The 17,202-nt window shown below is 33.9% G+C and overlaps 1 protein-coding gene across 1 annotated transcript in view; it reads right to left on the reverse strand.

Annotated features, from left to right (window-relative positions):
- Window positions 1-2,581: 2,581 nt before the first annotated feature.
- Window positions 2,582-17,202, reverse strand: part of CSMD1 (CUB and Sushi multiple domains 1) — a 1,016,474-nt gene continuing 1,001,853 nt past the window's right edge. The window contains exons 69-73 of the mRNA XM_009885090.1: window positions 15,064-15,225; window positions 13,941-14,053; window positions 13,106-13,193; window positions 6,579-6,711; window positions 2,582-2,741 (exon numbers count right to left, since the gene is read on the reverse strand). Of these exons, the coding sequence (XP_009883392.1) occupies window positions 2,582-2,741; window positions 6,579-6,711; window positions 13,106-13,193; window positions 13,941-14,053; window positions 15,064-15,225 (656 nt within the window). The remainder of the gene's footprint in view (window positions 2,742-6,578; window positions 6,712-13,105; window positions 13,194-13,940; window positions 14,054-15,063; window positions 15,226-17,202) is intronic.

Genomic DNA, 17,202 nt, shown 5'->3' on the forward strand with positions numbered 1-17,202 from the left:
ATGTGGACAGAACTGATAAAACTACAAGACCTTTCCTTTACTTGGGTTCCAGTCTGAAGCTCCTGTTTAATCAATACTCCAAACACATATCTTAGGATAATTTGTCAGTGTGCCCCAATTTTGAGTGTCCCTGATCAAAGAACACTCACTTAGGATAAACACTCCTCGGGGATCCTCCTCAAAATGAACCACTAGATAAAGGATTCACAGGATTTGGGCTCTCTAACGCAAAAGACCAAATAATTTAACTATTCTCTTTTCTGGGACCTTTCCTCCAACACATTCCTCGGTGGTTATAGTGAGACAGCTGACTGAAGAATACACTGTAAGGGCAGGAGTAGAAAACATCAATAATAACAAGAATTTTGCGCTTGTTTTCAATACTCCAATTTTTTCTGCCATTGCCACTACAGAAAGACTTCCAAAGCAGTAATGTTGATTTTGAACACCTGTCAAAAACTTTAATCACACAACAGCTTCCCTCCCTGGCCCACTGTTCCTGCGGAAGCTCTTCATTTGTAGAGTGACTTCCTCTACATGGGGGAGGATCACGACAACAACTTTGATCGGATGACTTTGTTCTTTCTCAGGAAATGTGAAAGGTTCTGAGATGTGACAGAGAAATGAAACTTACTGCACAAAAACCTCAGAAACAAACAAAAAAGAAAGTAAAAAACTACTAACAAAATGAACAAGGAACTGACTGGAAAGGATTATTTATTAAATTTTCTTCAGAGTTTCCTGCTCATATGAAGAATATAACAGCTGGAGGCCCTACAATACTGTATTATATTGCTGGTATTTTTCATCTAACAGATGCAGAGTTGTTAAGCTGACCAAGGGTTACTTTTGAAATTTTCTTTGCGTTCTGCAACATTAGCTGAAAAACTTGTTACTGGGCTTACATTACCTTTTTGTTTTGTGTATAACAGCCAGACCTACACACATACGGAGTTCAGAAACATTTTTTGACATTTTTTCATAGCAACTGGATATTAGAACATTTTGAAATTCAAAAAACTAAATCAAAACAACAACAAAAAACAACCCTGAATTTTAAAGAAAAGCAAAGCAACTTTCCTGGTTTCTGAGTTCAACAGGTATGACTAAAATCAGATTTTGATTAATTGTTTCCTGTAATTCCCTAATTTTAAAACTCAATTTAATTAATCTGCCCAATGGCATCTTTGTTTTTTTGTTTGTTTTCTTTCAACAAAACCTCTAATTCTAAGCAAATGTTAATGATGTACTCAACCATTCATATTTACAAATGTCAAACTTTCTCTTTCAAACTGTGTAAGTACAAAAGCAGTAAGCAGTGTGTTTAAAAAATCAGAAAATAAACAGAAAACAATGATAGTTGAATATTACTCTTTGTTCAAAGTAGAAACTGAATGACGGCTTTTTTATAGACAACTTGCACTGGGTTTACATATGCTACTGTAATGTGTTTTAGTTCCATGTAACATCAGAAAATGATGTCATCTTACAGGAAAAAGATGGAAAAAAATGCAAAAGGGAAGACTGTATTATGAGCACAGGCTCACAGGCTTTATGAGCTATCTAAAATAAATTACTATTCACATTTGTACATGGCAAGCAGCAATAGCTGCTAACCCCCCTGCTGTTAAATAGTATGATGCTGACAATGGTGATTGATGACTGATTTCAGAAGAAAACAATACTGGCAATGAAAATTTCTTAGAAATGGGCTCTTGTTCTGGCTGAAAGTCTCCAGTGACTTGTAATCATGTTTACAAAGAAATTTAGTCAAAAATTGACAAAAGAAATATTGTCCTCTATCACACAGGATTTTAACTGGTGATAAGCATGGGGCTTATAATTTAGTATTCCAAGTAAATTTCTTGTGGAATGTTTTGCTTGCCAAAGAGTGAGTGAATGTCTATATACAATGGACAGCGTGTAGAAACCCTGTATATTTTTACCAGCATCTTACTCAGTCATCCGTAACACTCTAGTGCAAAAAAATTGTGCATTAACATTTTGCAATATAACGGCCGATTGGGAAATTGGCAAACTGCCCTATGTATGAGATACACTGTAAGTTTCTTTAATTTTAGCAAGATTTCAATGGTAAAGCATTTGCAGGTGTATGCAACCTCAAGGAAGGTTGTCTTCTTCAAGAGAGCTTTATTTCTTCAGAATATTCCCGGGGATAATCTGTGATGCTATCATTTGTTACAGTACTCAAAGGATTTATCCAAGTGCCCAGAAGAATGCATTGAAAGGCATCCAGCCACATACAAATATGAAAGTCTGAGGCATTAAATATGACAAACTGGCATGACTTGGCAGTCTTCCTTAAAGTGTGCCTTGATTTGAAGCAGATGCAGCCAGGCATTTTGATCCACCTTTAAGATGAAAAAATATTCTTTGTCTGATCCCCAGAAGACTGACACGTTTTTACCAGAAAATTTAGCTGCGTGTAGGCTGACAGAAGATGTTAAAGATTACAGCAGCAAAGCCAAGAGAAGAAGGGAAACTGGTATATGGCACCAAAGGAATTACTGCTTGTCCATCAGAGGTATGGCTATGAATCAGTCATATTGGGCACTGAAGGCTATACCACTGTACAAACTGTGTTCAGAGTCGTATCAAACCTCACAGCCTTTGCCTCTGTGGGTTTTAAGTTTGTGTCATACATGGGATTTTCAAATGAAGCCTGTCCATTACTGTTTTCATGTCCAGCATACCCATTGTACTGTACTTTTGGTCTTGTTCTGGGGAAAAAAAAAGACAGGAAATTATCATTAGTAACCCTTAAAACCAAACATTCTACAATTATTATAAGTTTCATCTATAATGTTTCCATCCTGTTTACACAAGTTGCACAACTCTGTCTAAAAGTGATAACAGGAGACCCATAAAGCACGTTGCAGGGACTTAAAAAGTGAGAGATATCTGTCTGGAAGTTACTTTTCATAGCATGAAGAGAAGAAAATAAATTCCTAATGGGAAAACTGATGCTACAAAGCACAAAGACAATTTAGGCAAATATAGGTATGCATTTTCCACTATAAAAATGTCAAAAGAATGACAACTTCATAGCTTGCTGTTAATGGCAAAATTGGCAGCCAAAAGTAAAGCAAAGTACAACAAAAGTAGAAACAAAAGTAAAGTTGGAACTGATAATATTTATAATATTTCTGTCAGTAGTAACAATTATGATATTTTCTGATTTTCAGTTTTAGATTGCTAGTCTGCCCATAAAAGAATCCTTACACAGAGTAGAAACACTTATTCCAGCTTTACTAACACCTTACCAATTTCCAAATATATATCCTTGTCTTTCTAAAGTATTGATAGTAATAGCAAGACTACAGTAGCATCTTTAATATGATTATTTTAATTTGATCAGCATATTCCAATTGACTTTCCTGCAGATTTGGGATTTTACCCACACTTTTGCAGTATATCTAGGAAGGCAACTGGACCATCTGTGCAAATGTTCTGATGAAGATCAATACAAATTGTGAATTTAAAAGAGTTGAATTGAGTAGATGACTAGATGTACATAGAAAGATGAGAGTGAGTGGCTCCTAATCTATCCTTTTAATAGTATCTTGGGTTTTAGATGAGATAAACACCCATAGACTTAATTGACTTAAATGTTTTCAAGCAGAGGTAGAGAGAACAGTTTAGTAATTTGCTGCTATCAGCTGTTTGTTACCAGTTTGGAGCAGGAAGTTAGCGTTGCCCCATTGAAGTGCTGTAACAGGTCTCCTGGGTATTACTGAATTTAAGCCAGTGCAAAGTCTGCCAGCATAGCTTCAATCAGGCAACTCTTGCACTGATATAGCAAATGTCCAGAATATGTTGCACTGCCAGTGGTAGTAACCTTCAGATCAGGGTCAGTACTTCCAGTTATTCCAGACAGATCTGCCACAGCATGCCTGCTTACCTCCGTAAATACTTCCAGCAACAACCACTACTAAATACCTTGACACAGATTTTGTATGTCCAAAAATATGTAATCAGATTGATCAAATCCTAATATTCACATCAACTACGATATTTGAATATCAAAGGATACAAAGAATTATCTTCCAGTAAACACTCTTCTGTTTTGGATAGCATTTTACCACCGGAAAGAACATATCAAAACTTAAAGGATGTTCACATTTTTACGCAAAGTTCTGCTAGAACATACTAAGCCAATAATTAAATGAAAAATAAAACAGGATTGTGCAGACTTTCTGATCTATCCAGCAAAATGATATCCTATTACATCATATTCTACTACTTTCACCTTAAATATCCTAGCATCTGAAAGTATCTAAACAAATATATAAAGGAAGTTCATCATATAATTTTATACATGTAATTGAAATAGGGCAAGAAAGTTAACGAAGGAGTGCAAAATGTAGGTGCTTGGTACTTAATAAATGTAAAACAATTTAGAAAAGAATCTCATGATAAAACTTCAGAAAAGGGTTCTTGAAAATAAAAATATTTTCAGAAAATGGTACTGTTTTGGATAGCAGATGGGGAAAACTGTCATTGGGAAGATGTCAGTAAAGGAAATTGACAATCTACAAATAATTCTGTTACTTCTAAATATGTCTTTTTCTGCATATTCTCATTTTAGAAGTAAAAAAAACATGCTTAGAAATCTTAAGTAAGAGCTTTCCTAAGTGTAAGTAATTAAGCATATTTTAATTTTGTTCAGAAAGAGTGAGATGCTGTCTTCATTCCTGAAGCAATCCCTGTCTTGTCAGATAAAAGTTACAGGACTGTGTAAAAAAGGTTTAATAACCCTGCTTCTAATTAGATGATATTAATCTGACATAGGCACAACAGAAACTTCCATAAAATCATCCCCTAAGAAGACCTTCAAATTCTCTGATATGGAGAGCCTCCAGGGATATAACTACAGTTGCACCATTGTGAAAATTTCAAGTTGTTATTCTGGTTGTTAAGGTACTTTCAATAGAGTGCCTTCAAAAGTCACATATTCTGTGCTTTTTCCTTTCAAACATCCTTTGTTTTAAAGAGAATAAAGTTGGCCTACACTTATTTTACATCAGTAATCAGGTTATTAATTTTCTGATAACAGTATGACACTGATAACCCCTCTAAAACCTGTGGTTTAATGGAAGAAATTGTTTGAAAATACTAAAAGGAATCATATTATTTGCAAGATTGTTATGGGTATCATCTTTTTCAAGTATCTAATGCATTTAAAGTAGATTAAGGTAGGCAGAACTTCAATGCTGCACCAGCACTACCATAAACATTGGGATTACAGCTGCTCATCTGAAGCCTAAGTTTTATCTCTCTTAAATGGAAATATATTTTTACTAAATAGAAAACAGAATCTCCACTGCTCATCTAGGACATAACAAATTTCATAGAATAAACCACAAACCGGACCCCTATGTCACAGTTTTATGAATTTTTTCTTAGCGTTTGTTTCCTCTTTCTAAGAGCAAAATAAAAACAATGTTCCCTTTACATTCCACCTCTTCAACTGATCTGAATGCCTCTGTTTTCATGCTGCTGTTTAGGTTCCCACCATTGCAGAGCAGGAGCAATGAAGATCTGTAAGCTTCAGAAAGGCATCTTACAATAACATGTTCTTAGACAGAGTTCACAGCTCTTCCTAAGCAGTTTTTTCAACAAAAGGCTATATTACTTTTCAGGACATGTATCATTTTAACTGGAGTTCACAAGTTCAAGCCCAACTGCAATTTCTTTTTCCTGTATCATTTAATGCTGAGATAAGTAGAGGGTCGAGTCCATCACAGGGCAATAGTGGACTTCAGTTTTTCTATGTGATTTCTTATAAATACAAAATACCCTTGGTATCATGATTATAGAACAAAAGTTTTAAGAGGGTGTTATTAAAAATCAGCATTTCTGTTGAACACCATTTTGCAAACTGCAAATAACACAAGGAGGTCAGAGTATTGTACAAAAGAATACGAATTAGAATTCGAATACAAAAGAATAAGAATTGTTCCAGAAAGATCTAGCCGAACAGCACTCAGAATGAAAAAAGGTTCAATAGATACAGACATATCAGCTTTTAAACCAAATTTCAGACAAAATGGTAGGATTTATTTTATTATCTAATGACATATGAAAGTTTCATATGAGCTGAAGTATCCACTAGCTTATTCAGCACATACTGTAAGTAGTCTCATTATGGGCTGTTCCCTCATGGGATTTATGGATTTTTCATCTTGTATAATTAATACTCATAAGCATTTTGAAAGAAGCAGCATATATTTAACTTAATAAAGCATTAAAATGAAAGAATAGAGCATGTGACCTGAGATTTCAATCTGATTCAGCCTAACGAACCAAGAAGGTTGATACATCTTTGCTCCTTAACTCAGTGACTCATTTTTCTAATTGTTCAGCATTAAGAACTGCCCTTCACTGAACCCCTTCATGGGAATACTTAGAAATATTTGTCTTTCTAGACAAAAGATATTCTTGAAAGCTTTAGTATTGTGTTCTCTAGTTACACTTACCTATAAAAATTAAAACAAAGAGCTGAATACAAAACAAAAGTTGAAACAAAGTTACTGAATAAATAACATTTACAATACCTGTGTTTGTAGAGGTAAAATGCAAACCCTGATAATATTAGAGCAAAGAATGGTACCAGGATGGCAGCTGCAACAGAACTGCTGTTTGTACCGTAATAGTGATTTGAAAGGTCTGTGTCTGCACTTAAAGGACCTGAAATGAAACAAAGAGGGCAGAAATCAGATTCCCGGGTTTTCTATCTCACAGTTCTCTTTCTATTAAAGAATGAAAGAAACTGGTGTCTTGATAAAATAATTCTATTTAAAACCATGAAAAAAATAGCACACTTTATCATAGTATAAATCTTGTTAATACCACTTAATAATATATCAATAAGTATCAAAATGATTTGAAAACAGTATTCAGCAAGTAAAATAATTATGAAGAACATCTCTCATGACACTAATTTAATAATTGTAAACCATTTAACTTCTAAAAATATAAAATTGTTAATACTGCAGAAAGTATTGCATGCTTGCAGCCTTAATATTCAGCTGAGAAACAAGAAGCAATGTGAGACCACATCAGACATGAAAAAGGAAGAGAGAATGCAGGTAACTGCAATGAACCACAATGGTTCTGCTCAGCACCCCAGTCTGAGCACCTGCTTTACAACCTCCTTTTAAGGGTGAAGCATGAGTGTGTTTTAGAGCCTGTGGCAGCTACATTTGCAGTGGGATCAATCTGAGGTGGACAAGCAGATAACCCGGACTGTAAGACATTTTGCAGAACCCATTTTTCCATCAGTAAAAAGACAGACATTGTTAAATTGCTTAAATAGGTGGCCAACTTGACAGTTGTAATTGTGAAGGACGAAAAATAATTTTATAGTGAAAAAATATAGAAATTTTTTTAGAAAAAAAAAATATATATTTTGAAAGCCAACTCCATGTTGCCAGTTTGAACTCACAGCACTTTAGAGAGCAATATATAGATCCTATCCAAGGAGGAGAGATCAGGAGAGAAGGAAAGTATGGTGAGGATGGAGATACGACAGCTATCTGGGCTTGCTATTCTGGAATATTTTTGCTGATGCTAGTAAAGAAGAATAGGACACACCGGTGTTTACCACTCAGAAATGCTCCAACCCACTAGTATACACTGTCTTAAACACTATGACTTCCTCATTGATGGCAACAGATACAATCAGTCTTTCTAGGACTCTGGCACAGACCAGTTATATATCACAGATGCAGCTATTGTGCTCCTTTCAGCAGTCTACTAAAATATCTAAATAAGTTGCAAAACTGAGACAGAAACAAACAATTCTTTTATGATTTCTTGCAGTTCAAGCTCAATGTCAAAGAGGAACGAGGTAATTTGTGTTCTGTTAGGTATTTTTAAAACTTACATGTTTCAATTGCTAATATTATAATATGTTTTGTGCAATTCATTTTACAAAATGTATCAAATTCTAGGAAGTAATTAAGTTCTCTTTAAAATGAAGACACCCCCCCTAGGAATTTCAGAATTGCCAGATTTGGTCACTAAACATGACAAAATACTGTACTTGAATGTTTTTCAATGCCTGAATCTTCTGTCACATTTCAGACTCCTGTATATTTTGCTGAAGAACTGGTGCAGGATAACTTTTTAAAATTAGTAAATCTACTACTGTGGTAGTTGGGATCATGTTATGAGCTTTATCACACTACTGTGGAGTATCTTAATTAACATCGAACTATTTTACAGTAGAACTAGTGTATCATAAAAAAGTTTTGGACTTTGGTAATCCAATATTTGTTCGAAGACTCAATGTGTGGAAGGCCTGTTGGCATATTTTCATGTATTTGTATCGTATTGCACATGTACTGGATGTTTCTCAGCTAATCTAAATTAAAGACAGAATCAAGTATTTACCACAGTTAAGAAAATTTTAAGAAATGTTAATTTAAATGCTCCTTTTGAATTTTTTACTGCTAAGAAGAAGTGATAAAAGTTTAAAAAACTGTATGCAGTTATCACTATCTTCATCCTTTACTATCACAATCCCCAGCTGGTTTTCCAATTATTTGGAGTAATTAATAAAAAAATATGGTAATGATCAAATTCATTGTAGTCAGCTTATATCAGCAAACCTCTGCAATTAACATTCTAACTTTTATTTGAAATCCTAACCAGGTACCAAAACAAGCAGAAATTTGTATGATTAGTGAACTCTTAATTTATATCCCAAAGGTATTATCATTGCACATATGCTAGATATAATTTAACATATACGGAGCAGAAAAATTACAAAATATCTGATCAGAATTCAGCTAAAAGAAAACATAATTTGAAATTCATAATAAGCAATTCTTGGTCTGAAATTTTGGTATGGAATATTTTTAAATTTAAATAACATTTTCCTGTGTAACTTAACATTTAAAACTAGGCACAAACTTACATTTAGATAATTTATTTTTAAGTTATCACTGATAAATGACCCTCATTCAATATTTAGTACTCAAAACTCCTATTGGAGATAATTGAATATTTTATAGCTTTCCAGTTTTTAAAGTATCATATTTAGGGTAACCAAGTGTCCTGGTTTGAGGACACTTGAGGAAATTGAAATTTTTAACTGAAATTTACAACCTTTAATTGTCATTGCAGAAGTGTTGACCAGGTTTGGACAGTGCATTGGGTGTGCTTTGCATTACGGAAGAGAAACTTTGCTGCAATTCTGGATAATTTGAATGTTATTCATGTATGAGACTCAATTTAGCTTCAACACAGTTGGGTCTACTTATTACAATCATTTTCAGAGTTGTTTGTGATTAAACATATCCTGATGTGAACTTTGTATTTCTTCTGACAGTGTTATGATGAGAAATAGGAAAGCCTATTGTACTGCTCTAATTAAGGTATTGATTGCTACCACAGCTACAACCAAAAAAAATGGAAATAACTGCATGCTAATAGAAAAAAAAAAAAAAAAGAGTGCAAAAAATAGTTTGGTTTTCTTTTCATTAAAAAAGCCATACTTTGGCACTGGGAAACATGTTATTTATTAAAGGGATATTCAGTAACATTATAAATGTTTTTTTTTAAAAAAGAACAGGGGTTTGTTTAGCCTGCTAAAAACAGCAGCAGTCAGGTGAAGTTCAAATTCTGATGATACACAGTGAAATCATTATTGCGCAAGCTGTGTACTTCTACCCTTTAGGCAGTTACTGAGTTTTGTCCTTTATACATTCTAGAAAGTAATACTTTTTGAAAGAAATATTCATTAAGAGCATTTCTTTATCATTGTAGCTTTCAAATGCATTTCCCCTGTAACTCCTAGCCCAGGGTTTCAACTGTCTGGCATCAGTACAACATGGCTCAATTTTACTAAGAGAACTGTTGTTGAAGCAGGAGAAAATGTGACAGCGAAAGCCATGCAAGATAAGAAAAATAGAGTTACAGGTAAAAGAGTAATTTCGAGATAAGTATGGTTAGCAGCTCAAGGATTTAAGAGAAAAAATACAGACACAGAAAACAAGTCAGCAGCTTCCTAGGAGCAACAGAGACGACCTGACCTGACCTACTGGAGAGGAAGGTCTATTGGGTATCTCATTGGGTGTGAGGAGTATATTAACATATAGTCTCACAGATCATCAGTGCTAGCTATCTATTTGTACATTAGCTAATGCACAACCGTTTTGTACTCTGAAGCCGTGAGTATCCTGTTTAGATGTCGAGTTTCTTCATGAATGACGAAAGTTGTGCAAAATGGTCTGGAGAGGAAGGATGACACCTTTATAGAGTGAAATTTAAAATTCACGTGTCTCATGATTTTCAATGCTTTTAAGAGTTGGTCAATTTCAAGAAATGAACATGTATTTCACAGCTATTGATCTAATATATCACAGACACAAAATAATTATATACATTTCATATTTTTAGTCAATATTTTTTTATCTCAATCTAGACAAGCTAAAAAAAGTACTTTGAATAAAAAAAAAAAAAAAAAAAAAAAGAGAGAAGTGGGTCATTACATTTTCCCAGAGGAAATAAATATAGGAAAATAACCCTTTGGTGAAGTAAGTTTCTCTTCTTACAAAGCTGCCTTTACATACAATTTAAAAGGACAGTCCAGATTGGAATGAACAAGGCCAAGGTTTTAGAATGAACATCTTCTAGAACTGTAATGGTGAGGCACAGGCACTCAGAAATTGCAGAAACTGAACCTAGCTGCAGACTCACAGCCTTCAGAGACCGAGTTATTAAAATATAACAAAACAAGCCAAAAGCCCCCAGCAGTCACTGATTACTTGGCAAAACACTGTCACAACTGGTTTTGGTGTCACAACTTGGGTCCCTTAAGCAGGCTTAGATACAGTTCTAATTCTTTTGGCAGACTGATAGCAGAGATATTTTTGCCCTCTGGGCTGTTCTATAAGGCTACAAGAAAACAGATTTGCTTCTGAAAGAGGATAAACAGAACTTAGAAACAAAAGTTCTTTCTGTTTTCTCGTCATTAAGTTCCAAGACTGGGAATGTCCACTGAGTCTGGTCTTTCTCTAGTACTGTGTGATAGGGTATTCTTCATCAAATAGGTTGGTCTTTAAAACTTAACCAAGTATTTCTCAGTAACTGTTGTTTTTGAAGTACTCTTGAAGGGGAAGGATTTCAAAGTAGATTATGTATGCACCAGTGCATACACAGTTTATGCATAACTCTGGCTTAGCATAAAGGCAGCAAATAATTTAACTTCCTGAAGAAACAGAAATATGTTAAGTCTTCAGCTGGAGGACATATGAGATCATTACCTCAGCTGAATATTAATGAACAGAATAGTTTTAAAAAACAGAGCAAGTTATCCTTGCATATGAGAGGGTATGGACAATTATAATGACCTGTGTTGGCTGGAATTTTGCTGTTTCCTTTTAGCTGTAGGTTCTTCAATAGAGAATAATAGATATATCTATAGATAATCCGTGCCTATTTAGCAATCACATAATGAAAACTTCTAAAAGAGACAGTATGTGCGTTTGTAGCAAGCTCTCTGCTGAAATCTGAAGCTGAGAAGCCCTCAGCCTAAGAATGCGTGTGTAACTTGGACACTTGTGCTCCATACTAGCCTTGGGAATATACAAACTGAGCTCTCATATTGCAACTCTAAATGGTGATGCAGACAATGTCTTTCACTACCGTAGAATGCATCCATTGGAGAATGATGTAACTGCTGAATTTTCATTCTGCTTGTTTTTCATTTACCCCCACAAGTTATTAATTTCACTGCTAAGACACATGAATCCAAACTTTTATTGGGTAGCTGGCAAACCATGGATATCTTTTTTGGTCTGGCTTAAGAAAAAAAAAACAACACTGAAACATACCCCACCCCCACCCCCAAAACAAAACCAACAAACCACACTCTTACTATTTAGTAGCCTATTATCAAAGGCTACTAAACAAGACAGATGTTTCAACAAATTTTGAAGCTCTACTTTTACAGTGTGCTTCTTAAAATCAGGAAGAAAAAGCATCTTAGATATTACAGGGATAAGGATTACACGAAAGTACAGGAAGACAAATAATCTGTCCCACACAAGAGTTTACTCTGAAAACAGAAACTGTATTTGGCTTCAGCAATTGGCAGTTCTTAGGCTAAGACTCTGAAGAGTAAGGTTTGCCCCCCCTGTGACTAAACATATATAGCTATTTGAGAGCTGGCCAAGGCAAGAAAATCCATAGGATAACTGCTATTACAGCAGTTAACGGAGCAAAGAAATACAAGGGAGATTTGGCAGAACTTTAAAGGACATTGGGTACAGCACCAATTAAGTTAAAGGAACCAAGGCAATTTATAAAATGTAAATACAGCTTGGTGTAGATATATTGGCTAGGCTTTTTCCTTCACCTAGCCCAGTACTTTGCTGTATATATACTGTTCTTTGACCACTCTGCAGTAGTTCCAGGATCAAGAAATGCAGACGTCTACACTTGGTATTTGCCAAAACAATTTTATGAATAAATATTTCATCAGTTAGTGTTTTATTATTTTTTATGAAAAATTATGTTATAAATAAAATAACTAGTTTTTCACCAGCTGCTGGACCACTTGAGTTCATAGCTGTAATATATACCTCGGTCACTCACGTCATATTTTTGACAGCAAAGTAGAATTATATCTCAATACATATACATGAAACATCCACCAGCAACAAGCAGTCTCCAAAAAATACTGTTAAAATCAGTGTTGATTCTGTCTTTTTAATTTCCTATATAATTCTGACTGCAATTTATACATTTCAGCAGAAAATATCCTTGCATTGCCTGACACCCCTGTTACTTCACAGAAAAGCAAGCAGTTGCAATGGCATTCTCTTTTAGAGCATCGTGTAGTCATCTTATTAGGTTCCTATACAGGAAAACATAACATAGTAACATACTAAGCAGAGTTAAATTGGGATTTCAACTGTATATTTAAAATATGACTATTTCACTATATTTTTTATAGTATCAATGGCATAAAGCAAACATGTCTACTCCAGCTAGATAGCTGAGTCATTTGTTGAATTCACTCTTGCAAGACCCCAAAAGATTATACATACTAAAGCTCTATGAATGCATTTACCTTGTCTTTGGAGCATAAATTTTCCAAAGTCTTTTCCATGTATATCACCTTGATATGTAAAAACACCTCTTTCAAGCCCTGATGATACCTAGAATGTGTTGAAACAGAAAAAAAAAAAGTTCTGAAAAAAATAAATAAGAATGTTTAGCCATTCGTTTTTCTGACTTAGAGTAGGTATATGGAGCCCAAATTTTCACTTTTATTCTTTAAAATATTAGTGAATTCTCCATGGTTATGCAATATTTACCATTATAAGTTTGCAACGGTATTAAACAAAGTTTCAAAACAACACCTGGAATGACTTTAAAATATCTGCTGTATATTCCTGGGTTTTAAAATTCTTCAACTGGCATACACATAATTGAATTAGTATTACGGATATAGAATTACACTGAATTCTCAAGTTTTAAATTATCTTTCATAGAAAGAATCATGAGGCACAAAGGAGAACTACAAAGAGTAAAATAACTCTTTTCCTTCAATATTAAATCTAATTTTATTGCAGTGAACTATTTACCAAACCAAAAAAAAGGACAATGTTTCTAAAGGCAAAATTCCCACTCTTATCTAAGAAAATAACGTAAAACCACAGCAAAATATGCTGATTCACTCCACCTTCCCCTTAATAAAGCAAAAATTCTAATGGGAGTGTGGTAGATAGAAGTTTGTATATATATTTTTTTGAAAAGAAAAACAGTGTTATCTCTACACTGACATCAGAGTGCTGTATTCCATATTTATAACATAAAAAGTTGGACAGAGTTATATAGGAAATCACAAATTACTTCAACATTTAAGCTTAGCAAGCTTCATCCGTAGTGGTCTGATTACTTACATAACCATCGAGCGCCCAGTTGTCATTTTCAAACTTGCTTACAAAAATATCACTAGGTCCTTTAATCTGAAAAACTTTCAAAAGCAAATGGGCTTCTTCTTTCTTGTAAACACCTATTAATATAAAGGAGGTAAAAAATGCCTTTTAAATAACTTTTCAACTGGTTTGTTCAAATACATTTTCAAGACTAAGTGTATCACTGCAGAACTAAAATATTTTGTAGAAAACATTCTGTAATAACATAATTTTATAACCTGGAAAAAACACAGGATCTTATTTTAATGATCTTTTGCCCTCATTGTATTTAATAACAGGATGCAAAGATGGTTTGTTACTGTTTAATTTTGTATATAAATAGGAAAGAATATTTGTCTTTTCATACAGTATTTCAATAATTATGAATACAAATAGAATACCTTGCCTGGAATTTCCTTGAACTGGAAAAAAAATTGGATTTTACTCACATCACAACAGTACATTGCTATACTAAATATCGATAGTGCAGTAAAAGAAAATTTGCTGTACTGAAATTCTCTCTGAACTCTTGACCTTAAAAGGTACTGATAGCTGATAATGCTTTTTTCAAATATAAATGTGATCAGAGGCTAAATCAGAACTTCACAGTCAGATTTTCAGAAAGGAATGCACAACGTCGATTAAAAGGTATGCATGATTTCCCAAATTATTTAATTATCTGTGGCTATTTTATATTATGCTGTTATCAAGACCATATTGTTTTAAAGCAGATAATAATCACTATTGAATAATGGAGCTTTTCAATGGTACAGTCCTTAAAATGCCTATATACACTTAGTCTGTCACTTCAATATTACCCGTGAGTTCAACACATCAATACTATCCAGCAGTCCAAGATTAAAAAAACCCTACCTCAATATTTATTTGAAATGTAAGGGGAAAAATAGATGGGTGACTGCATACAAATTGACTGAAATCTGTGCAGACCATTACATTAGGACTTTCCTTGTGCAAAATAAGCAGAAAAAGGTTTTTAGTGAAAACCTAAAGTTCTTGTTTCATTTAGTGTTCGGTAGAAAATACAACAAAACTGAACAAATGAAAAAATTAAAAGAACAGCTTTTTGAATACCAAATTCTGAACCTACCTGATAGTTTGAGTTGTATGTTGGACGCCTCAATGAATGTGGCATTCACTTTGCTGCTTGTAGTATTGAACCAATCAACAGTCAGAGTAGCAGGTTGTCTTTTTCCTAAATATTCATAAAAACCTTTCCAGAGTGAATTTATAAAGAACACATCTGAGGGAACTAAAAGTGAGCAAAAGAGAAACAAAGAAAGGAGTAAACAACAATGAAGTAGCAATCTTTGTAGCCATACTTATGCTCTTCATTTTTTCTGTTACACCATCAATCCACTCTTCTAAAGAAGCATTATAGTAAAAGTTTTACAACAGGAAAGACAATATATCTAATGACCTTTCCACACAATAGCCTATAATATACTACACCTGTCCGTTACAATATATGTTCTTAAATAACCTGATGCTTCATAGCTTATGTGCTTCAGTGAATGTCCCCAAGACTATGAAAAATAATGGACTCTTCCCCTAAAGCCTTGTAGCTTTAAGGTATGATGAAAAAAAGGAGAATAATATTTTGAAGTCAGGGATTCCTGGAAAGAGACACCGTCTTAGGCCAAACCTTTTGTTTCATTAACCTATTAAAGCAGCACTGTGTGCGATTTTCAACTGAAATATATCAACTGAATATTCAACTGAATTCACTGATTTCCAGATACTGTTTAGCACAAGTTTTTTATCAGTCATTTTTAGACTCCATATCTTTTCTCCATACAGTATTACTGCACCTGTGAACAATGAAGTTGCCAGAGCAGCAAACTTTTTTGGTTTAAAATAAAGGTCTGTTTCTCAGAAACTGCAGTTTGAACAATCCGAAGTAAAAAACCTATAAAATGAGGTATGAATTATAGCAAGAAGCATATTCATTTGGGTAATTTATTTGATGTTATTGGTATTTTTCATCTATACAAAAAATATAAGTGATTTACAGGTAATAAATGTTTTATTTAAAATATTTAGCGAAATCACCAACAGAGTAGAAAAAGTCTCTGTTATTCAACAGTATCTGCAATATCAACATTTATTAAAAAGGAAACATAGAAGGGAAAAAAAATTCTTAGGAGAAGAGTTGTTCATTTTATGCCGGATATATTTACAGGGTGCTACATGTCTTGAACACTCATTTCTCCCCTATACAATGCTATATTTTTCCCGTACACTTTGCTGTTATAAACTCTGGGGAAGACTTCCTTCAAACGTGACAGTTAATTTAAACAAACAGTTAAGTTGGCCAAAGAAGACCACCCCTCCTCCTGCCCAGGCAGCACCTAGTGTTTCCTGGCAACTTCTGACAAGTGAAAATAGACATTTTTCCCCTTACTTCAAAGTTTTTTTTAGCATTACAATTTGACAAGTAAAGCTTTAAGAATCAAAATAAAACTTCATAAAAAGAACTGTTTAACCAATCACATATCTTGACAAAATGACAGCCCTAGCAACTATTAAAATTCATCTTTGCTATCCATGACCACTACAAATGATACTTGCTAAATAGCTAAAGACTGATATTAGAAGAGTATTTTATAATTTTCTAACTGAACTCTTAAAATAAACCATTGGATATTTTTTGCATTTTATCGAATTCTGAGCACTTGTAAAGGCAGCTGTCAATATTGAAGGAAATTTATCAGTGTGGGTATCCTGTGTATCAATTTTGAATAAATTCCATGGATATTTCCTCCTCCACCTAATCACTGATTGCAAAAATGAATCAAAAAGAAACCCAGGTCAATAATGCCATATATTTCCAACAAAAAATACTTCCAGGCAGTACATCTGAAAATCTGATGACTGATTAGCTGTTAACTGTCTCTTAATCGTATTGTTGTATTTCCTAGTACACATTACATAAAGAATAAGGATAAAAACTTCTTCAGTGCCTTTTGTCTTCAAATTGTGCAATAGCCAGGAGTAAATGTTCAAGCTCAATGTGGCATGACTTGAAAACATCATTAGTATGTTGTCTATACTACCACTGGATTCCAAGTGAGTAGAGACACACTATATGGCTTTGAGTACAACAGCTTCAGAGAATCTTAAGTGCTCCCTTTCCAAAACAAAACTCAATGCAGGACTGGGGCTTTACCCAAGGTAACTTCAACTAAATACTAAAAATATGAAGCATTAAATTTCAATTGGTATCTCA

Source organism: Charadrius vociferus, unplaced genomic scaffold, assembly GCF_000708025.1.
Source record: "Charadrius vociferus isolate BGI_N301 unplaced genomic scaffold, ASM70802v2 scaffold345, whole genome shotgun sequence".
NCBI lineage: Eukaryota > Metazoa > Chordata > Aves > Charadriiformes > Charadriidae > Charadrius > Charadrius vociferus.